Here is a 23088-nt window from a genome sequence, read left to right on the forward strand (position 1 = left end):
TGAGTGGATGTAAAATGTGAAACTCACCCTCTGGCTCTCCCTCCCCCCCCCACTATGTACATCTGTGTATCTCAAGCATTTGTGAAAAGCACAGCCAGAAACCAGATTAGCTCTTCAAAATATGTGAATAATGAAAAAGATATATTAAGTTACCCCACAGGTTAACCCACGGCAGGATTATTCAAGTGAGCTCCTTTGTAAGAAAATCCCTACAGCAAGGCTTTTCATGTGATTCAGTTAGTTGTGCACCCAATTTCAATGTTATGCAAGAGTAAAATCTCATTTAATACAGTCAGCTATATAAGCAGCCTTCTTCTCATCACATCTTACTCTACGTCACTACCCCTTCGGTGATCTTGAGTATGAGATGATAATCTTGCTTGAGCAGTAAGTAGTTAATCTGGTTTTGGCCACAGAAAAAAAATAGCTAAGTGGAACAGTTGGCAAGATCACTACTTCTGCATACTTTGAGTTCTAGCGTGGAGGTGGACTTAAAAAGAGTCTGGTTACAGACAGCTGTCCTTTTTCTTACAAAATACTGGAGCCAGAAGGCAGGGAGAGGAAGAATAAACTGCAAAATGAAAACGACAAATTCAAAATATTAAGAGCATCCTGGTGGAGAGAGCACAGCTTTAAGTATGTGCTTGCAGGATCTGAGGCTTCTCTGGGCAGGATTGTGGTGGAGACAGTGGGTATGGCCTATGGTGAGCCAGGCAGACACAGGCTTATCCTGAAGAACTGCAGTCTGTGAGAAAGCCCCACTGTTGGAGCAGTTTGTGAAGAATTGTATCCCATGGGAGGGGAAAGTGTGAGGAGGAAGGAGCAGCAGTTTTCTGGTGTTATGGCATGACCAGCACCCCTATTCCCTTGCACTACTTAGGATGAGAGGAAAAAAAGAGAAGCACTTGGAATGAAGAGTAATGTTAAGGGAAAAATGAGGGGAAGGGGAGAAGTTGGTATTGTCGTCTTTGTTTCTCACCCTCCAACTCAATTTTTAATTGGCAATACATAAAATTGATTTTATCCAAGTTCAGTCTGTTTTGACTGTGACATTGTTAAAGGATCTGCCTGTCTTTAACGTGGCCCATGAGCTTTTCCATCTTACTTCCTCTTTCTGTTTTGTTGAGAAGAGGGAATGACAGAGCAGTTGGGTGGGTGTCTGGCAGCCAGCAGATGTAAACCCACCTCAGGCTGCTGTAAGTCAGCAAGTAAGTCAAACTTACAATCCACAGTTCACATCAAGTGTTTGCCAGAAGAGAACTTCAGATCAGCTTCTACGTAAAGCTTGCAGACAGACAAGCTTTTTGTACTGTAAGAACTTACAAGAAAATGACTTCATATTTTACCACATTTTCTATTTCCAAAATCTGACACAGGTAAGGATTTCCAAGACTTGTTTACTATCTATACACACATTATTTGCATAATTACAGAGAAGAATCATTTTCACATGGCAAAAATACAATATTAAAAATCTTACATATAAGAACAAAACAGCAACAAAATGCTGCTCCCAGAATTAACATCCAGTCTTTCTGTCACCACTAAAGACAAAACTCCTTTAGGGAGAGTTTTTAAGGATGATGATATTAAAGGCCTTCTCTTTTTTTTTTCCTTTCTTTTTTTCCCCTAAAGGAAACATGCATTAAAAATAGTAATGTCTAAAACAACATTATTCAATTCTTAGTCATGCACCTGAAGACTTGGCTTTGAGCAATCATCACAGGAATCCAGTTTCACAGAGGCACCGATGACGGAGTTTCTGAAAGCGTCCTCCGAGCTGCGATCCGCAGACACTTGGGGCAGCCTCCAGCCTTGAAACAGGCCTTGTGAAAGCATGCTTTGCATTCTGTTTATAAACACAAGCAGTTTAACAGTCAGGGGAAAAAATAAAAAATAAAAAGAATCAGTAGCTGCATTCCTTTAAGAATGTCCTGCCTAGTTCAACCAAGTGTAAAAGTAAACAGAAGCAGCATAAAACCAGGGCAACAATAACCACTGTAACAACTACGATGAAATGTTTTGGTAAGATTCCCAGGATTTACAATGAATGTTGGCGAAATGTGATATAGCAGCAGGACAGCACTGATCCAACCTCCCCCTGCAGCTGTAATTATGATCAGGCAAGTCCCAGTTTTCACTCTCTGAAATTCCTGGTGCAAGACAGCCACTACAGGCTGGTTCTCAAATATGCACACTATCCATGGTTTTCAAACACACACGCAAGTTCTTTCCCACAATAACAGTTGGAACAGCTTTACACGAGGAAGGAGGAAAAGTGTTTGCTTTGGAACGTACCTGTGCACCTCTTGCATTTGGAAATCTGATATGCAAAGAGCAGATCTGCGCTCTGACAGAATTCACAGATGAATCCCTTTGCTTGACAGAGCTACAAGAGTGGGAAGAAAGTTGGTTTACTTTTTAAGTTTAATCCAAGAAAAAAAATAAATACTTGGGAATGTCAACAGGGTTATTCCTCACACCAAGGACCCAAGAGGACCAACTCTTTTTTACCTCACAGCCATCAACATGAGAGGTGGAGCTCTTCAGAATTTCTTTAAGAAGGGGCAGTAACTGCCCTCGTTTGATCTTCACCAGATCATCCAATGAGAAGAGATGCAGCTCCTCTGTCAGATGGCTGGGGACCCGTTCAAATTCTTTCAGTACACTGCAAAGAAAACCGAAAAATCCACATCAAGTTATAAAAGATGACTTTCAAGTATATTTTCAGAATAAGCCTCTTTCACTTCTCCAGTCACTCAGGGATCACACAAAGCAGATCCCTGCTAAATACTACCTCCTCCCCTCTCAATCCTAGATCACATTAACAAAAACTGAGGGTTTGGGACTTAGAATAAAATGTCTATTTTAAGTGTGCATTCGTTAGGCACACAGCAATATGCAGTTATCCCAGAAATCTTCAAATAATATATAAAGGAATCTGTCCTCCTTCAGCACGTAAAATCCCACACCATATCCAGTGCAATAAACCTGGCTTATTTACTTTTTGTTTGCTAATGAGGGTTTTTATACAGCGTAGATCGCTACTAGGTGATCTGCACTTGTGCTAGGAACATGAACACTGAAAATACAACTATTACTTTTAAAATGTCCCACATATGGCCAATACAGAAGGTGCAGTGAAGATCTTAATGCTTATTTCCATCATCACAACGTTGTGCAGAAGAAAGACATTAAAATATCTATTTCATTTTGATGAACAACACGCAACTGATGATTTTCTTAAAAAATCCATCTTGAAGCGATAACAAAACTTACTTTTAAAGCTTATTTTGCTCATGGCTGTTTTTAAAGATGTCAGCAATTCTGTGGTGATTTCATCATTCACGTGTCTAACCACTGTTTATGCCCTTAGTTTGGGAAGGCGTACACCAAATATCTTTAAGTTGCAGCAATAAGCAAGATGAGCTTTACGCCTTCTCATATTCCAGCATTTCTCACATTGGATTACTACTTCCATTTTAACGTTTGGATACAACAAACTGAACTGAGCATATGACAGATTTCTAGAAGGAATCTTTAAACATGTACTGATCTCGTTTTTTTGCTTGTTGGTTTTTCAATATGACAAACAATCTCAGAGAGGAAGATAATATCTGGCCTTTTAGGAGCCAGTGACAAGCAAAGACATACAAAGCAGGAACAAAAATACATACCTAGCAAAAATCACTCAACTTGCACAACTAAATGTCTCAGGATTTCTGAGAAACAGAAAGCTACCACTTAAAAGCTGCTCTTCACTCAACATTTGCAGTGCAACAGAGGAAAGGAAGTTCTGTTATCAGATTTTTCTCTGATTAGCAGATTAGCTCATTGAAAATTGCACTCAAATGTCTCTAGAGAAGACGACTCTACGACTATCATATGTATGTATGTTTTATAAGCTATTTTTCATGCATGATCATGGCCTGTACCTTTCACCAAACCTGCAGGTTTTCAAAAGCTTCTTTAAATGAAAAAGCTGTTCTTGTGCCTCCTACGAGACGAAAAGAAGAAACAAAACGATTTGTAAATGAAAGAGTATAACTTATAAGTAAGAAAAAACAGTCAGGAACTCATCAGTATATCATTCGTAATTGGAAAGAAGGAATTTCACACTCAGCACAAAATTTAACAAGTGGATTTTCTAATGCATGAAGGCACAAGGAATGCTGAGCCTACTTTTATTCACTGACAAGAGAAACAATTCTTGGTACTGCCAATTGTTCTGCATCAGCTCACCAAGGTGCCAGACCCAAACCCATGTAATAACAAGCATCAGTCTCTTCAGACAAGAAGGCAGCTTGGAATTTCTGCAAAGCAGCCCTCCTTGTACGAAGTACAACCTTCAGATGAGTCAAGGGTGTTTTTCAAGTGGCTCATAAAATTATGGAGTCACTCAAAACTTCCGGAGCTCTCCAACAACCAATTGCCAAGCAGAAGCAGTTATTTACTGCAGAAGCCCAGCTATTCAGTGAACTGAAATCGGTTAAGGAAATGCCTCCCAAAGATGGGGAGAAATGAAACTTCTGGCACAGATTGCAGACTTCTCCCTGCTCCCTCATTATCTGTGGGCAGAGAGGACAAGTCCCAAAAGTGGACATGAGACAAGCGTCAGTGCAGAAAACACAACTCAGCCTCCTACCCCCATACACACAGCAAAGGACAACCAGCTCTGAAGAGCTCTTCCCAAAAAGGCTCAGATCCACAACTTTAAAAACAAAAGAAAATCCGCGCCACTTACCCTCACTCTGTCCATTTCCTTAGATTTTGTATAGAGGGCTTTGTTGATAGACGACACGTTGAAAATCGGCTGCTGCCAGATGCTGTCCAGGAGGTGTTTGGAGAAGTTGCATACGTAGTATTTCTTGAAGTCCCACTTCATGAGTATTCGAGCAGGAATTGCAGACTGAGCATAACTGTGGCAACAGTCACAGAAGTATTTCCCCAGGTAGTCGCAATAGCGGAGTCTCCTGATGTATTCTGCAGGAAAATAGATAGCAATGACACTGTGAATATTTAGGAGACGTACCTTTTGTCTGTATGCTTGTTCTGTCTCAATAGCTCATATCTAATGGAGTGAAGGGCAAGGAATTTCCTTGTATTTATTCATTCTCAAAGTGGAGGAGATGTTATTGTGGTAAACGCATTCACGTGGTTCGTGTTTTGCATTAGAAGAAAGGTTTTCCTCATTTCAACATCTATCAAACAGAACTTACTGTATTCATCGCCATGAAGTCTTAGAGACTCCACTGTTATTTCACCCAACAAAACACAAACACCACCAAAAAACACAAATTCAAAAGAAAAAAAAAAAAAAAAGAGCAGCAAAATACTTCCACTGAGCAGAAAAACATACTGATCTTGGTGTTACATTTCTGTAATAAGTATGTTTTTTTTCCTAGCTCTCTCAGCATCTCATGCTTGCTCAAGTTCATGTGCCATCACAGATTCTTCATACTTTACAGGCCACCACAAATGCTGCTTTGTCAACTAACCCAGACCCTTCCAAGTGGTCCCGAAAGCCATTTCAAAGATTTCTTACATAAGGACTGCTTACCAGACCTGAAAATCACCATGCTGTCAAGCAGTTCTCACAAAGTACCACAAATACTCCTCAGACAAGCAGGATTTTGTGATCAAGATTAAAAGAAAAAAAAAAAAAACACCAAAAAAAAACCCAAAAAACAAACAAACAAAAAATGCTCAAAAGAACAAAGCTACACGTTTCAACAGCTTGCTTTTAGAGACTTCTGGAAATGTGTAAGTTGAAAAGAGAGAAAGAATTATTGAAAGAAACTCTTGTAAATTGTAGAAATAGTATTTTCCAGCCTGAAGGCTTAATTGTTTGTAGCTTTTCCTGTTTTGTTGTTGACTGTCACTAATTTTAACTATGCCTCACAAGGACTTCAAGTATCAAGTATTGTATTCTGTCCACAATAACAAATTCTGAGCAGTGGGCTATACTGCCCCTTTTATTGTAGGCACAGCCAGCAGTGAGATTTTCCTTCTAGCTCAGACAGATTTTACAACTGTGCTGTATCTATGTTTACAAGTATGATAGCTTGATTATCACTTACAAATATATTTTTTTCTTTTAACTTGTGATAATACTTACTGCTTTCTATTGGGGTTCCACAACCAACACATGTAAAGTTTTGGGCAGCAACCACTGCATCTCTCCTGCATACAGAGATAAATGGTTACACCTTCTACTATGAAATGCAGTTTTATTATCATTTTCCTCAACCTGCAAGACAGTTTTCCTGGACAGTTAATCTTTCTCAGAACACCTCCAGGGACAGTGACTTTACCACCTCCCTGGGCAGCCTGTGCCAAAGCCTCACCACTCTTTCTGAGAAGAAATTCTTCCTAATACCCAACCTGAATGGCCTCAAGTTGTACTGGGGGGCATCACCTCTCATCCTACCACTGTTACCTGGGAACAGAGGCTGAACCCTACCTCACCATAACCTCCTTTCCAGGGAGTTGTAGGGAACAATGAGGTCCCCTCTAAGCCTTCTCTTCTCCAGACGGAATCACCTCAACCCCTTAGTCCCTCCCCACAGGACTGTGTACTGCACACCCTTCATGTAAAAGTGCCCACATTGTGTTAATCAAGGTGTGCCAACAGAGGGGAAACATATGCCATCTGCTTTCCAAAGCTGCTGACGGACACTGCAGAAAGTTATGCCATCCATGCAATAGCTCTAATCTTAGCTTCTATTAAATCACCCAGGCTCCTTCTGTTAATTTCAGCATGTTTTAGACAAGCTTCCATTGCTATACTGACAGTACTCACTTAATTAGACTTACTTGACTGAAGGGTGAATGCTAAATATAATCTGAGATCTTGGTGGGGACCAGCCAGAAGATTCTCTTAATTTGGACAGCAGCTTTATTTCTTCAGCCAGATTCAAACTGGACTCAAGCTCTCTTGGAATCTCTTCTTTCACAGACTATTGGGTAAAACAAACTCATGAAGATGAACAGCCATATGTTCATACCCAGACATACGTTAAATGACAGAAATCTTCTCCCTTTATATTTCAGGATTTTAAACTTTGGTTTTGACCTGCATGCAATGCCCACACTTACATTCCTTCACATCAATCCCAAGAGAAGGGCTTCCCACTACCCATAACAGGGAGAGAACTGCAGTGAGATAATTACTTGGGGAACAGAATAAAGAGCCTGCTGTTCTCAGCTCAGACTCACTTTCTGTTTAGATGAGCCCAGGCACCCAGACAGTTGCACTGCAGATTCTGTTTGCAACCAGTGTTTTCTGAAAGCTCTGCACAATTCCTGAGCTGTTGCTTCAGCAGAATTGCTGCCTGGTTCAAAGGACGATCTGAAAGTTAAGCAATAAAGACAGTGAAAAAATGGCAGCATGACACTGCTGCATGACTCCACTGCCTCTTCTGCATCCCTGAAGAGCTGTCTCCCATCCCTTCATTCCTATTCCCTTGCTTTGATACACCCAGGCCCTCAAAGAGCCACAGACACCACCCTCCAGCAAGACTCCAGGACCTGATGAATGCTCTATGAAGCCAAGTACCACAGAAACATTGCTGTCAAGCAGCATTCCTTCCTCTTCCTTGGTGAGTACCTAACTTTCCACTCCCACACCTTTCCCTAACCCATCCTGAAGAGTCACCAGGCCCAGCAGAAAAGGTAGTGCCACTGCACTGGGCTTAAATGGCAAGGGCTATTACATTGAAATACAAAGCATTACCTTTCATTTGAGGTCACAGACAGATTTTCAAGGTGTTCAAGTTCTGTGGTAAAGGAGAAAACATTATCAAATTATCCATGAAACAAAGCTTCTGTTACTCAGGACTGTTTTATATCTATCTTCTCTTTTAATACAGGTGTCAAATACATTCATCTTTACAGCACCCTTGTTAGATGTGGGAAATAACCTAAGGTTGTAAAAAAGGCACAAGGAGCCTGATCTTCTGCAGAGCTATGACATAAATAAAAATAATAATAATCTGTTAACAGGAGATGGAAGATGGAAGTTAAACATTGCCCAGGCTGCTTGTAAGGGTTCATATTTCTGTATATGTAAAAACCAGAAGGCAAGCAGAGAAATATTGGGTTCCCTGAAGAAGAGCAGAACACTGTCAATTAAAGGCACAGTGATAGTCTGCTCTAGTCCAAGATCAGAGGTAGAGCTGCCTAAAACTTAATCATTTTCTAGTTAAACTGATAACATACTGTCCTAAATTCTCCCAAATGATACTGCTACATCACATTTCACATTTGCTCACCCAAATTTGCTTTAAGCACAGCTGTAATCAAAGACATTTCATTTATAGAGAGGAAATCCTGCACCACTCAGGGGTTTCTGCATGTTTTCTACCAAGACTCGCACCTACACAGCTCCTTCCATTTTGCCATTCAATCTCTGCACTTACTAAGTCAATAAATTTTCCAAGTGATGCAACATACTCAGTTGAACAATAAAGCTGTTTTTGCAATTAAAGTCTTACCAATAATGACATATTCATCCTCTGAGTCACTGTGGCAAGGAAGTCCAGTAGCCTCATGATGCAGAGGTAGATGTACTGAGGAGCTGCCCATCAGCAGGGCACAGCCTGCCCAGAACAAAGAAGGCACCAATAAAGCTATCCAACATCTACAGAGTAGTTGCAATTACACACACAGCTTTTCTTTGCTTCCCTAAACTTTAGCACACAGCCTCTATCTGCAGAATAACTTATAGATGCACAGAGTGGATTCTTGGGAGCTTGTGACATAGCATGTTTCCTGGTTTCTTAGGGAGAAGCTTCTTGAAACTAAAATAAAAGTTTTAACAGCAGCCTCTTCAAGTGCACACCATTCATTTTCCCTAGAAGCTGTCATTTAGACTTAAGTTACACCCCTAAGTCTTGTATTACTCAAGAGATTTACATCTACTTAAAAATGCATGCGCTGACACGAGCATTATAGTGCCAGGAACACTTATTAACTTGCCTCAAACTAAACATACATGAATACTCAGGGCAAATTCACTCAAATCAATTGCATGGCCTGATCTGCAAACTGCAGAATTCAGCATAGAAGGAAAGAGCTATCCTTCAAATCCTGCAAATGAGGATTTAAACCATATCTTGTAGCTCCTCATCCAGGCGCCTCTTGAACACTACCAGGGACGGCGACTCCACCACCTCCCTGGGCAGCCATTGCAGTGCCTGACTACCCTTAGAGAAGAAGTTTCTCCTAATATCCAACCTAAACCTCCTCTGGTGTAACTCTGGTTAAGTACTGAGTGACTCAAAAAAGCTGGCAAGGGGATGTGGTTGCAAGCAATGCCCGTGTTCATTTGGTACTTTCTTGCACAAGAATAAACAGCAATGGCTGTCAGAAAAGGTTGCATTATAGACGAAGTAACTTGCCTTCATAACCGCTGTCTGTGGAGGCAACAGAAGAATCAGACTTCTTTTCTCCAGGATAAGAAGATAACTCTGAATCAGTGTGATAGCTGCCATCTGACCCGCTCGTTTCATCCATACCCCAAAACTCTGCTTGCTGGCTTAGGATATTACATTTCATCTTTTCCAGGGATGCTATAATCATATCCGCAACAAAGAAGTGGGCGTTCTCCTGGACACAAGATAGGAACACTCATAGTGTGCTGTATATTCAGTATTCACTTAAGGGAACATTAAACGTGTCATTTTCCACATGCTTTTCCTATTCAAGAAATGAAAACGCACAGCTCTTTCACCTTTGATTCACACACTCAAAAAAACCACCCCAAGGGCAATTTGGAGACAATACTCAAAAGGCAACTGCCCAGATAATTGTCTCAGCCTTGATTAAAATACACAATTTACTTTTATCTTGCCCATCTTTAGATAAAAAGAAACTCGATTACATGCCTAACTGATTAATACGTATGCATTTTTTGGGCTTCTAGTTACACTGCATTTTTTAATATGCAAACATTAATCCATGCAGTGTATTTAACAGGATTTAATTTCAAGTCGTGGCACCACTGCCAATTGAGTACAAGCAGTTTTGCACGCATGCTAACGTGGATGAGGCCAGAAGGGATAGGCTATAAAACAGACTGCAGGTTCCCAGATCTGATGGGTGGTGTGGAAGCTCAGCATACCCTCCCTCTCTCCCCTCTACTGTGTGTACTTGCACTGTTCAAAATGAAACCTCTCAGCTCTCGTGGCAGTACCTAAAGGGAGAGATTCTGAGTGCAGAATAATTCAAGTTTTCTTGGAGTGACTTAAGATCAGGGAATTGTACCACTTGAGTCAGTATTCATGACAACTCCTACAAGCATGAAGAAAGGCACTGGCGCTTAAAAATCTTACAGAGCACAGCAGACCTCTCCATTGCATTCTTATTGTTCAGAGCCAAATTCTTTCTTCTTGGCCACATTAATCTCAGAAGTCTCTGTAGGTGTAAAGAAACTTCCATCTTTCACCTAGTGCTGATTAATACCCCTTGCTTAGTTCTCCAGAGTCAACTTCCAGTGAATCTCAGGACATGCCATTAACAAAGGAAATGGCAATGAATGCACTTCTTCGTTTTTGGAAGAAAAGAGGCTGTTGTGAAGATCCAAAAGCTGCTGCACACATTGGTTAACCCCAGGCTAGTGGAGGAGCACAGCATACCAGCACGTCCTGCTGACAGAAGCAGTTAGGAGTTTATCTGAGAGCAATTGTGAAGCAATACAGACTCTGGTGCTCCTATACACAGCAGCACTATCAGCTTTCAGCTCTGCCTGCTGCTAGGGTCTGTCACCTTGGGAAGGAGCTCAGCTTCTCATTTCTCTTCCCTCCCACTCACATCACAGTGGGATGTTTTCCTACATCATCTGGCCCAAGTCTGGCACAGGACTACAACACTCAGACTTCTGACACTCTGTGTGCCTTAGTGGGTTTTTGAATCTGCTCCCTTGCCTCCTGGTGACAGAGCAAATTATTTTGGCTTTGGTACCCACACTGCAGGTAGAGAAATATACCACCTCCCTTCTGAAGTACCTTTTTGCAAAAAGCAACATGTAAAGCTAGATCACAAACCTATTTTTCATTTGTTTGTTATTTTTTCTTTTACCTTCTCTCCTTTAAACGTACCTTAGGGACTCTGAGAGCTTCAAATCAAATGCAGAACTTACCATTCCAGTAAAACCCATGCTGAACACAAAGATTATTTCTTGGGCCCAGGACATGGGATTAAATACATTTCTATTGTCCAGGAAAATCAACTTTTCTAGGCTACAACTAGAATTACTGTAATTACACTACAGTTAATTGTACACACTATCATCTCTTCTCCAGTGCTTCCCATTTCCAATTTTTGGAAAAGATCAGGAATTTATTTACCACACAGAGTTAAGTGCTACAGTACTATCTTGTCATCTTTATCCTTGTTTTATAGGTTCAATTGGGCTGCCAAGCTTAAACTACTGCAGATGTTGCAGTTACAGTGCACATTACTCATTTTATTATTCTTTTATAGGAATCACTCATGCCCTTCATAAGGAAAGAAGAGAAAATGGGCTCTTCCCACCTCCTGACAGTAAAACCATGTGTAAATCCCACCCATATGCATGTGGCTCCAAAAAATTCACTGTGACATGCTCTAGTATAGTTACTCTAAAGTTACAGAAGAGTAAATCAACCTCGACCATGTGGAATTTTATTAGGAAAACATATTGGTGCTAGGTGGATGGTTGGACTGGCTGATCTTAGAGGCCTTTTCCAACCTGGATGACTATGATTCTATATTTCTTGGCCCTTCCTAAGCAGGCAGGTCAGTGCAGATGACCTCCAGAGGCCACTTCCAACCTCAATCCTTCAGTGATTCTGTGAAAATGACGGAACAAAAAGTTCTAAAATACATCTATTATCTTAAAATAATGTAGAAAATTTAATTATGATAAACCAAATGAAGATATGGGCATTTTAAGTCTGTAGGTTGATTCACAATGGGAAGGAAGAAAACACAGAATTTGTAAAGATTAGGAAAAAAAGAACTTTCTGATAACTAAACTCAACCAGACAGTATAGTCTCCACAGAGGCAACAGCAACTGACAGCAGTTAGTGAGAAATGCCTTATGTCATGTGGTTTCATCCCTATAAAAATGGAAAATATCATTATTAGAATATATTTTTGCTGTTCTCACCTTCTCCACATCTTCTGGAAGCACGAAGATGTCCTGCAATGTACGATTCAAGGGTACTGCACTTATGTTCAAAAGGGAAGCAGAACCTGCGGGTATAACAAGAACTTTATTAGTAATAATAAGTCACCAATATCTGATGAATCTTTGTCCAGACTTACAGCACTCATTCAATCATTGCTGGTCTTGTGCAACTACAGCAGTTTGGGGGAAATTCTGTCTTTATGTTACCATATCCTTCCTTGAAGGATATGCTCCCTTGAGTACTTGAAGGGAGCATACAGGAGAGGGAATGGCTGTTTACAAGGGTGGTCAGTGATAGGACAAGGGGGAATGGTTTTAAACTGAGACAGGGGAGGTTTGGGTTAGATATTAGGAGGAAGTTTTTCATACACACTGGAACAGGTTGCCCAAGGAGGCTGTGGATGCCCCATCCCTGGAGGCATTCAAGGCCAGGCTGGATGTGGCTCTGGGCAGCCTGGTCTGCTGGTTGGTGACCCTGCACACAGCAGGGGGTTGAAACCGGATGAGCATTGTGGTCCTTTTCAACCCAGGCCATTCTATGATTCTATGAAAAAAAAACCCTGATCTCTTACCATTAAGAACTTTCCACCATTCCCTAAAAGTAAGCATATCTCCATCTGCAGACTTACAATGTAACAAGGACTGCTTTATGTATAAATGAATGTAGTCACAATCTTCTTTCCCAAAACAGTGAGGGTGTCAAGTCATACCTTAATGTTTTATATTCAAATCACTCACAGACAGCATATCAAACTTGCTAGAATGGTGATGAACACTATACTTATTTCCCGAAGCTGTATGCACTAAGGAGGGACAAAAGGAAATAACGGAGGGGCTGATGATCTGATTCTTCAAAACAGTTTTAATCACTGAAGCAAACTCAACACCTAATTAGGTTACTGCCATACCTATTCTGTGTTCATATTTCTGGAAAAGAAGTACCTGAGGGCTAAAGACCCTACAGTTTGATACAACCCTTGTTAAAATGTTCTTATCAGTTATAATAAGAAATATTCTCCTACTTAAAAACAAGCAAAAACAAGGAAACAGAAATTTTTTTATCTTTACTTATGATTTATGTATAATTGCGAAATCTAATGGAGCTTTCTCTCTTGCTTATGTTGTTCACCCTTCTTCCACCTTTTAAGAGTGTAAAAGGCAGAAAAACAATTCTGGTTTCACAATCTAAAATACAATTTACTTCTGTTTTGTATGAAAATGCAGTTCTGCATGACGACTGGTGCCACACAGACATAGGGGGAAAAGGGAACACACGGGTCTCTCTGAAACCATGGAAGAGCTCCAGCATGTCACATGTTACTAAAGCTGCCCAGGAATGTAAGCAAGGGTAAAATTAAGAGTTACAGGGTTTTGGTTTTTTTCCTGCTTCAGAGAAATGAAGAAGTTGTGAGAATGAATTTTCAACAAGATCTAAAAAAGCAGACAAAAAAGGCTCCAGGGACAGACAAAAACCTAAAAGAATAGGGAATCTCAACAGGAGTCATAATGAGATTTATGTTTTCCTCAGAAGATTTACCAGTAGAAATTACTCTGCTTCCCTCATTTTTCTATAGAGGAGGATGCCATGTCCATGCTGAGGCAATGTTGGGATGAGAACTGTAAGAGCAGGCAGAAAACTGGATAAAGACCCATACTAAGGAATGCATATTTTGTAAAAGCACTTAAAACACAAAATACATCACTACAGACAGGTTTTAATAGAATCAAAGAATGGCCTGGGTTGAAAAGAACCACAATGATCATCGAGTTTCAACCCCCCTTCTATGTGCAGGGTCGCCAACCACCAGACCAGGCTGCCCAGAGCCACATTCAACTGAATCAAGTTGTACTATGACACTTAACTGAACAATTACTACTGTGAAACATTTTATTCTGTTTCCAAGAAGCTGTGTGCCAAATGGAGGATGTCATAGAGAATTGCAGCAGACCTCTGGACTCACGAAACAACTAAGTGAGCAGCACAGAAATCGTGCAAGGCAAAGCTCCTTCCCAGACAAAGGCATGGGGAGAGAGCTTTGTGCCAGCTCTGTATTCCAGCAGCACAGAGAGTCTACAGGGAAGGATTCCAGTGCATCCAACATCAGGATTCACTCTGGGTCTGATTCAAAGTAACGTGGTTGCCTTCTGTCCCTGAGCACCATCCAATGCCTGGAGGCTGCTAAGGTTGTGGAAGGAGTGCTTACAGCCACAGAAGGAAATGACCTTGGCATACCCGATGATTAAATGCAGGAACAAGTCTCCTGAAATGCCTGTGACACAGCAGCCTCAACAAATCTGTCACACACTCCCCATTAGCACCAGGAAGCCTTTCCAGAAGGTCTCATGGGGCCACTGCATAACAGCCCTTAAAAGTGTGAAAATGGGACAAGTCTTAGCAGGAGTCCTACAGGATCAGCAGAAGGAGCTGCCTTGTTAAATCCCACTGAAAAAAAAATATTTATTCTGATTTAAATCATTTTCTTGAGTATCCCCCACCTGTTCTCCAATAAGAAACAAAAGTGAGAATCCACCACCTTCAAAAAAACAATCAAAAAGGCCAACAGCAGGTACCTTTTGTGACAGTCCTGCCCTCAAATTAAGCACTTCTTTTCCAGTTTGCCATTCTTTTTCCTGTCCTCATAGTCCTGACTATCATAAAAGGAAAAAAAAAATTAAACCACATCACACTTCACAATCTCTACACCCCCATTCTGGAAAACCCAGAAGTGATTTAAACAGCCAGAAGCAATAGTGAAAGATGAAATCTGTACAGAACAGAAGCCTAGGACTGATGCAGAGCCTGCCTTATTGCACAGCATTGTGGCTTATATGTTAGTAAACTAATGTCACGCTTCTTCAGCCACCTGGCTGCTGTGTTCCTATATTCCCTCTGCACAGAAGCAGGAGCATGACTGACCCAACAGAAACCTGTGACACGTCCCACCTGTGCCAAAAACCTGAGTCACACGCAACTTACTCTCATACACGTGCCCTGTGGTCCCTGATGACATTTGGAGCCTTGGCTGTTTCCCAGACTGAGCTCCAGAAACCAGCATGACTGGCTGAACCCAGCTCCCAGCACGGGGTGTGGTTTCCTTCTCGCTGCTTCTACCTGGCATGCTTCAAACACTTTGTGCCTGGGTCAGCAAACAAAATACCCAACGGAAGCAAACAACCAGCATCTCCGCCGTCCTGACTGTTGACAACAGCCTGTGTCAGATGGCAAAGCTCCGACTATCAAAGGCTCCCATTCCTGCAGAGGGGAATTTGAGGCATCACTGCCAGCTTGAGTCCTGAGAGGTGCCTTCAGCAAACAGCTAGGAAGCATCAGACCTTGGAAACAGAGCTTAACAGAAAGTCACCTCCAAGCCTTTGCTTTTTAATAGAACACAAAGGTAGGCTGACTGCTCCTTCCCATTTTTCCTCTTTCCAGCAGAAAAAAAATAATAACCAGGTTTCAGTTGCACCATCCTTCTGGGATTCAGCATCTAGTGAAGTTGAGTTCCGTGACACTGCAGGAACAGAAAGAGGCCCAACACAATTCATTAGCAGCCATCAGTCTGCAGAACAGACATCCATATGGGCTGGTAAGAAGTAGAGAGAATCTGATCTGGGTCTGGAGAGGTTTTGAGACAGCTGGTGCAATTGAGAAAGGGAAGAGGAATGAAAATAGTCCAGTTTCTGTACAAGTCCCTTAGTCAAACCAAGAATGGATGTTCATAGCATCATAGAATGGCCTGGGTTAAAAAGGATCACAACTATCATTCAGTTTCAACCCCCCTGCTGTATGCAGGGTCACCAACCACCTGACATTAATTCCTTCCCTTCAAAAAAATAAAATTAGCAAAATCAGAATGGAAGAACTGCCTGTCTTCTAGTTCATGTCAAACACAGGAAGATGCACCACAGAGGCAGTCCACACTAAGATCTGCAGATTTGCTATCTGCTTTCAGAAGAAAAGCAGTAACAAAGAAATGATGAAGCAATTGGAAGTCTCATCCATGGGATGCTCTATATTCATCATAGATCAATGATACTGGAGACTGCATACCAAAGTAGCATTTCTGTGTCAACAGGCAGTACTGCAAACCTGAACGCCTCTTGTTTTAATGCCTCCTTCATTTTGAAGCTTCCTCTTTCTTTCCTCCTCCCTATTTTGAATGACAACATTAGCATTCACCGTAAGCAGGGCCGATTTCAGTTTCATTTACAGAATCACAGAATGGCCAGGGTTGGAAGGGACCTCAAGGATCGTGAAGCTCCATCCCTCTGCCACATGCAGGGCACCAACCTCCACATTTAATACTAGACCAGGCTGCCCAGGGCCCCATCCAACCTGGCCTTGAACGCCTCCAAGGATGGGGCATCCACAGCTTCTCTGGGCAGCCTGTTCCAGCACCTCACCACTCTCATAGTAAAGAACTTCCCCCTGACATCCAACCTAAATCTTCCCTTCCTCAACTTGTCCTGCTGTTATCTGCCCTTTCAAAGAGTTGATTCCCCTCCTGTTTGTAGGCTCTCTTTAGGTACTGAAAGGCTGCAATGAGGTCACCCCGCAGCCTTCTTTTCTGCAGGCTGAACAAGCCCAGCTCCCTCAGCCTGTCTTCGTAGGAGAGGTGCTCCAGTCCCCCGATCATCTTTGTGGCTCTCCTCTGGACCCTCTCCAACAGCTCCCTGTCTTTCTTGTACTGGGGTCTCCAGACCTGGACACAGTACTCCACATGGGTCCTCACAAGAGCAGAGCAGAGGGGGACAATCACCTCCCTGTTCCTGTTGCCCACTCCTCTTCCAATGGAGCCCAGGATACCATTTGCTTTCTGAGCTGCATACATTTACATCATATTTCCATTCCTAGCACAAAGATTTCAAAACAATAAGGGACCTATGAAATGTAGTTACCTGTTTGACTGAATGGCTCCAACTGGGAAGACGTACTGGGAGAACTGCTGTCAGCATTGCTGACTTTCGCAGGCTCTGAAGCAGCAGGGTATTTAAATAGATTTGTTGGCTTACTAACAGTTGAATCCGGAGGAAGCCTTGTTAAAGCCAAGTCTTGTTCAGAGAAAATATTTGGGCATTCTTTTTCAGGATGCACAACAGCTGAAGTGACAGTGCCTCCCGTTAACGTCACTTGTGTAAAGCAGTCTCGCTTCAAAGGGGATATGTCTGAAAGAGTGAAACCATTCAGGGAGGAAGTAGCAGGATCCTTGTCAGAATAACATGGATGAAAGAAAGTATCCAGGGCAGGTCCAGAGGAATCACAGTTTGTATTGTCCCAGCAGGCTCGGTGCCGTGTAAACCTAACGTCTGTCTGTGTGCAGGCAGTGCTGTGATGTGCAGAATCACTGTCAGTGTCGTCATCGTTCTCCTCGTCGCTGCTTTCCTCCCATCGCTCCAGGTCGCTGTCAGGGTGCTCAGCTCCCTGCATGCTGGTGTGCTCTGACAGCAGGGAGGGCTTCAGACCAGATGCGCTTAGAACAGACACCAAAATGTCTTTGATAGCTTCAGCGCTATCTGGGTATGATGCCAAATTTCCAGCATGTCCAATTACAGCTGGCCTGGAGTATTCATCTGTTTAAACAAAGAAGGGAAAGATAGTTAGGGGATGATAATAAAAAGAAGTTAATTTACAACATGAATAAAATGCACGTTATTTTCAGCAGGAGTGAGAAGAAAGGGAAGAACTGAATACACACACCACTGCGTCCTGCTTCAAGGATTTCCCTTTAAGCAACCAGGAAGCAATTCTATCATTGATAAGGCCAAGTTATAAACCAACAGCAAAGAATGCTTCTTCTAGCCAAACATCAGTTAAGACTTTAATGGTGGCCAATTGTCAGCATGCTCAGAAACATCCTAGCTCTGCAAGCCTCGATGAGGTACACATAGGTAACTTACAGCCCTGCTACAGACTGTTTTCATGGTTTGGATCTATTGCCAGTAAACAGAAAGTCACATTACAGCAAGACACATGCAGAATCAGTACAATGACAAGAAAAAGACACGCACAGCTAGTAATGCTTGCATGTTTCAGTTTAGTCAGACACTCCTCCATCAAAAAGGCTAAAGTAACCTTCAGTCCATTACGCAGAAGTGGCAACATTTACAGGAAATCAGTTCTGTCACAGTGAGCTCATAGGAATGCCTTTGCGTGCAATGGCCCTACGTGACTACTGCAAAACTGGAGATTCACAAAAAAACTGGAAAGCTGTGTTGAGTGGCAACAGAAGTGTGATATAGGAGGGTGCGCTGCTATCAGTAGATATTCAAGAATAAACTGAACCTGAATCCTACACCTTCCACAAAAAGCTCCATAGGAACTGCCATCATCTCGGAACGGAGAGATTAGACACAAAGTCTGTGCTCTTCAGAAGAAACTATCAACCACACCACAACAAAGCTAACAACTGTCTCCTTTGGGGAAGATAAGGCTGTTGTAAAATTCTAAGAATAGGTACAATCAAAGGGATTCATTTCCAGGGCAAAGAGTTGTTAGTCAGGACCACAAGGAATGTCAAACCCCACTAGTGAAAAAAGCAGTAAAGCTTGCAGACTGCAGACTTTGCCCAGAGGTTGTTCTCCTTGGGCATATCTCAATGGAAAACAACAAACCTCCCCATGAATAACTCCCCTGGAAACCAGCGTGCGCTCAAACTGCTCCTTAGATAAGAAAGTTTAGTGATGAAGGGATCCAAAACAAAACATGCAGTCTGAAAAAGCAAGTCCACAAACAGCAACCCCTCCTCAAGAAAGAAACCGAAAAAATTAACTGTTAGGAACGTCATGTTCAAGCTGTGCTATGGGAGCTCCTGCATAGCTGTCCTTGTGAAGCCATGCTTTAACATTGGTTGAGATCAGCCACTAGGAACAAAGCTCTTGTAAAAATAGCAGCAAAACAGCATTTTTTGTTGACTGCATTTACAAAGTGGACCGTGCTAGAAGCACTTTGACAACACAGCCAGCCATGGTATAGTTGAAGAGCAGGAATGGGAAAATGAAACCTAGCTGATTTTTAAACAAGTATATTTTGATCTTCTAAGGAAAAAAGTATAATTTTGATAACTATCAGGGGTTTCAATTGTACAGGAATACTGTAACCTGAGCTGAAAACTTGTTTTCTGTGCAAGACACAACACTTAGTCTATCTACACTGTCTCCAATTCTGCTCTGCTCTCCTACTACAAAGGCCATCCTGACAGCTTTCCTATTCACTCCCCAGCATCACAGAGAAGAAATCGTACTACTGTGCTGACTTTATCTGTTAAATACATGTTCTTAGGTGATTCAAGGAAAAGCAGATTTTTAAAATGTAATACAGGTTTCTGCGCTGTCAAGCCTGGAGGAAAAAAAAACAGACCAGAAAACACCAACAACACATCTTAAGTTACTTCCAGAAATAGCTTCGTTCCAATTAAAAATATCTCAATTTTGTAACTGATAGTCATGTGAGTAATTATGGTAATACAAAAACCTAAGAAATGACTCCTTCCAAACTGTACAATGCACTTTGAGGTTGTTCCATGTTAAAAACCAATTAGCAGTGTTCTTTCTCCAACAAGGCTGTAGTTGTTTAGCTCACACCAAGATCAACAGCTTTTACCAGCACTACAAATACCAGTCAAGTTCCCTAGGAGGCATCTTGGAATGAATTAACATACCTGAGAGAACTGAAATTTGAGGTGTTGGAGCAAGACAGCTAATCCTCACTGAGAGATTTGAAGAAAACGCCGACTCTGTAAAATCCGCCTTTAGGCTTTCATCACTTAACTAGGACAAGAACACACAGAAAATTTGGTTATAGGACAGCAGTAATCCAGTAGTGACACCTCAGCCCCACCATCAGGGGACAAGGAGCTGTGCTAAGGCCACTGCTTGTCTGGCAGTCTTACCAAGTGCATGCTCTGCATAAAGACCACTGGCATCTTAACTCTGTATTTTGCACATTACTTTGCAAGGCAGGTGATTTTCAGTGCCCAAGCCTGAAGGCCAGGTTGGATGGGGCCCTGGGCAGCCTGATCTAGTATTAAATGTGGAGGTTGGTGGCTTTGCTCTTGGGGGGGAGGGAGGAAAGGGGAGGGGATAGCTGGACATTTGTGATCCTTGAGGTCTCTTCCAACCTGGACCATTCTGTGAAGCCTAGAGTTCTAAATAATTACAAAATAACAAGATAGAAAAATAAGACCAAGTCTCTAAAGAGAAAAACTTCTTTCTTCTCTCACCTGTTTTATTTCTATTTTTTTCTTGGAAGAGATTACCACTACCTGGAGTTCAAGGAGCTGCAGTGAATAGCTGGAAGGAAAGGCCTGTATATGAAGCCCTGACCTCCAGGCTGTCTGATCACCCAGCAGTATCAATTGACATCAAACGTGCTCACACACCCATGGCGGCCTAATTTGCTATACCGTTATCATACGGAGTTGATGTCAGCAAGGTGGTTACACAAAGCAAATGACACAACAGGATAATACTTGACCCAGCATACTGCAGGCCAGTTTAAGCTGGCAAAAAATTTTGAACTGATTGAGCAGATTTATGGCAGATAAGCGCTTTGCTTTGTGTGGTCATGGCATTTCCAATTTCCATTTCAATCTTCAGATTTAATCATACTGACAAACCAGCATGAGCTGAATCAGGGCAAGCAGTTTAGCACAGGTACTGAGGGAAGTAAGATACACTAAAATACTTCCATAAGGAAGCAAGGTACACCTGGACTGTCAAAGCAACAGGTCTCCAGCTTAAAACTGCAAATTCCTAGTAAGGGTCATGCATTAACCTCTCCTTCCTCCTTCGTAGAATGGCTAAGGTTGGAAGGGACCTTAAAGCCCATCCAGTTCCAATCCCCTGCTGTGGGCAGGGCAGCTAGCCACTAGATCAAGCTGTCCAGGGTCTCATTCTTATCCAATCTGACCCTGAGGATGCCTGGTTCTGAAGAACATACTGTATCACAGTTAGATGTCTCCATGCAGAAGCGTCTAAAGGACCACATATGGGATCACTGTGATCCCATACAAAGAGAAAGGAACAAGAAGGGTAGCTGCCCTCTGCCAGCCCACGTTTCCTTTTTCATGGTCCTGTGGGAGAGTGAGGTGATCTAGATGTCAGATTTAGCCCAGATACCCTCAGACTCATGGAAAGCAGAAGTTTCCAAACTACAAACCGCAAAGCATTTCCCTTTCAACAGAAGAATAACGCTTCAGAGCAAGCATGCTGAATTGCAAATATTCAGTGTCAGCACTTAGAAAAATATTCTGTTTGGTATCTGATTGGGCCTTTATTTTTTCCTTTCTAAAAGAGACAAAACATTGTGCAAGCAAACTTTACACATATATTACTGATAACACTTGATAAAATACTTCTTCCAATATTGCCTTCCAATATTTAAAGGGATTTTATCAACACGAGGGAAATCAACTTTTTACATGGGTAGACAGCAATAGGACAAGGGGGAATGGTTTTAAGCTAAAAGAGGGGAAATTTAGATCAGGGGGAAGTTTTTTACTGAGAGAATGGTGAGGTGCTGGAACAGGCTGCCCAGAGATGCTGTGGATGCCCCATTCCTGGGTTAAGGCCAGGCTGGATGGGGCCCTGGGCAGCCTGGTTTAGTACTTGGTCTAGCAGCTGGCAGCCCTGCCTGTGACAGGGAGGTTAGAACTTGATGCTCCCTGAGGTCCTTTCCAACCCAAGCCATTGTACGGTTCTTACAGGAACTCATTTGAAAATAATAATAGTAATGAAAAAAAAAAAATACAGAATTTTTTAAAAATAAACCACACTTTTTCACCCGGTCAGATTGTAAAGCCAGCAGCTAAGTGGTTCTGTGACACCAGACTGAACACACAGATATTATGGGCAGGCACGAACTGCCGAGTTTCAAGATTTTATCTCCGAAAAACAAAACGAATCCCTCCCATCTCTTAGCTCACATCACAAGCAACCGGCGTTCTGAGAATACTGATCAAAGATTGCCATTTTCTTCCAGGATGCTGCGACTTCAGCTATGCCACAGAAAAAGCTCTTTCTACTGAACTACCAAACAGCAACAAGTAATTGAGGAACACTCCGAAGAAAACAAGCCAACAGAGCTGCACGTAGTAAACCACATTCTCCATAACATAAAGCAGTCGGGCTTTTCCTCCCACCTCCTCAATATCGGGAACGCGTTAGAATTCAGCCCTGCTTTTAAAACCTCGGTATTCAGCCCAGCCGAAAGCCACGCTGGCGATGAAGCCCCACCGCAGCCTCCCCTCCTCACCTTTCCGGAGCCGCGCTGCCTGAATGCTCCCAGCCACTGCAAGGACAGACACGACGGGGACACGTTCATCGTTGTCGCCGTACCCCGAAGCAACGGGGCGCTGAGGTCGGGCGGCCCCCCGAGTCCCCTCCAGGCCCCGCTCCCCACCTGCCGCCGCAGCTCCGGGCAGCTCAGCCCGCCGGGGCAGCCCGCACTGCCGCCGCCGCTTCCCGGCCTTCGGAAGGCGGGAGGGACGCTGGAGAAGGGGCGGCGCTGAAGGCGGAATGCCCGCCTCCGTGCCCGGCGGGGTGCTGAGGACGAGGGGAAGCAAACCTGTGGAAAAATAGGGGGAAATAAAACAAATCTTGTTGCCTTCGGGTTGTTTGTTTGTTTCCGAGTCGTTGCCGAGGTTGACCGAAATAAAAGAGAAAATGAAGCGAAATAAAATAAATCCCTGCCAGTGAGATCGCGGTGAATGAAAGGAAGCGGTCTGCCGGTCACGGCTCTTCCTCCCGCAGACAGAGCAGCCGGCAGCACCAATGCAGCTCCCTGCGGTCTGAATGCCGGTCCTGCTGCACGATTTGGGGGAAAAATAAAAACAAACAACCCAAGACATTGCCCTGAATGTGAAGAGATGTCAATGGGGTGTGAATGAGGAGTGCTGGCTGAGGAGGAATGAAGGAC

The 23088-nt window shown here is 42.6% G+C and overlaps 1 protein-coding gene across 1 annotated transcript; it reads right to left on the reverse strand.

Annotated features, from left to right (window-relative positions):
• Nucleotides 1–1377: 1377 nt before the first annotated feature.
• RUBCNL (rubicon like autophagy enhancer) lies at nt 1378–22550 on the reverse strand. Its single transcript, XM_042839013.1, has 15 exons — nt 22426–22550; nt 19832–19940; nt 17073–17744; nt 12153–12238; nt 9402–9609; nt 8496–8600; nt 7736–7778; nt 7219–7351; nt 6817–6959; nt 6119–6183; nt 4745–4983; nt 3936–3997; nt 2515–2668; nt 2299–2389; nt 1378–1849 (listed from the first exon to the last, which is right to left on the reverse strand). The coding sequence occupies exons 1-15, from the start codon at nt 22492–22494 to the stop codon at nt 1737–1739; spliced, it is 2292 nt and encodes a 763-aa protein (XP_042694947.1). The 5' UTR covers nt 22495–22550; the 3' UTR covers nt 1378–1736.
• Nucleotides 22551–23088: the final 538 nt, after the last annotated feature.

The sequence above is a fragment of the Centrocercus urophasianus genome, unplaced genomic scaffold (assembly GCF_019232065.1).
Source record: "Centrocercus urophasianus isolate 14NV4802_14NV808 unplaced genomic scaffold, USGS_Curo_1.0 seq_9, whole genome shotgun sequence".
NCBI classification, from domain to species: domain Eukaryota; kingdom Metazoa; phylum Chordata; class Aves; order Galliformes; family Phasianidae; genus Centrocercus; species Centrocercus urophasianus.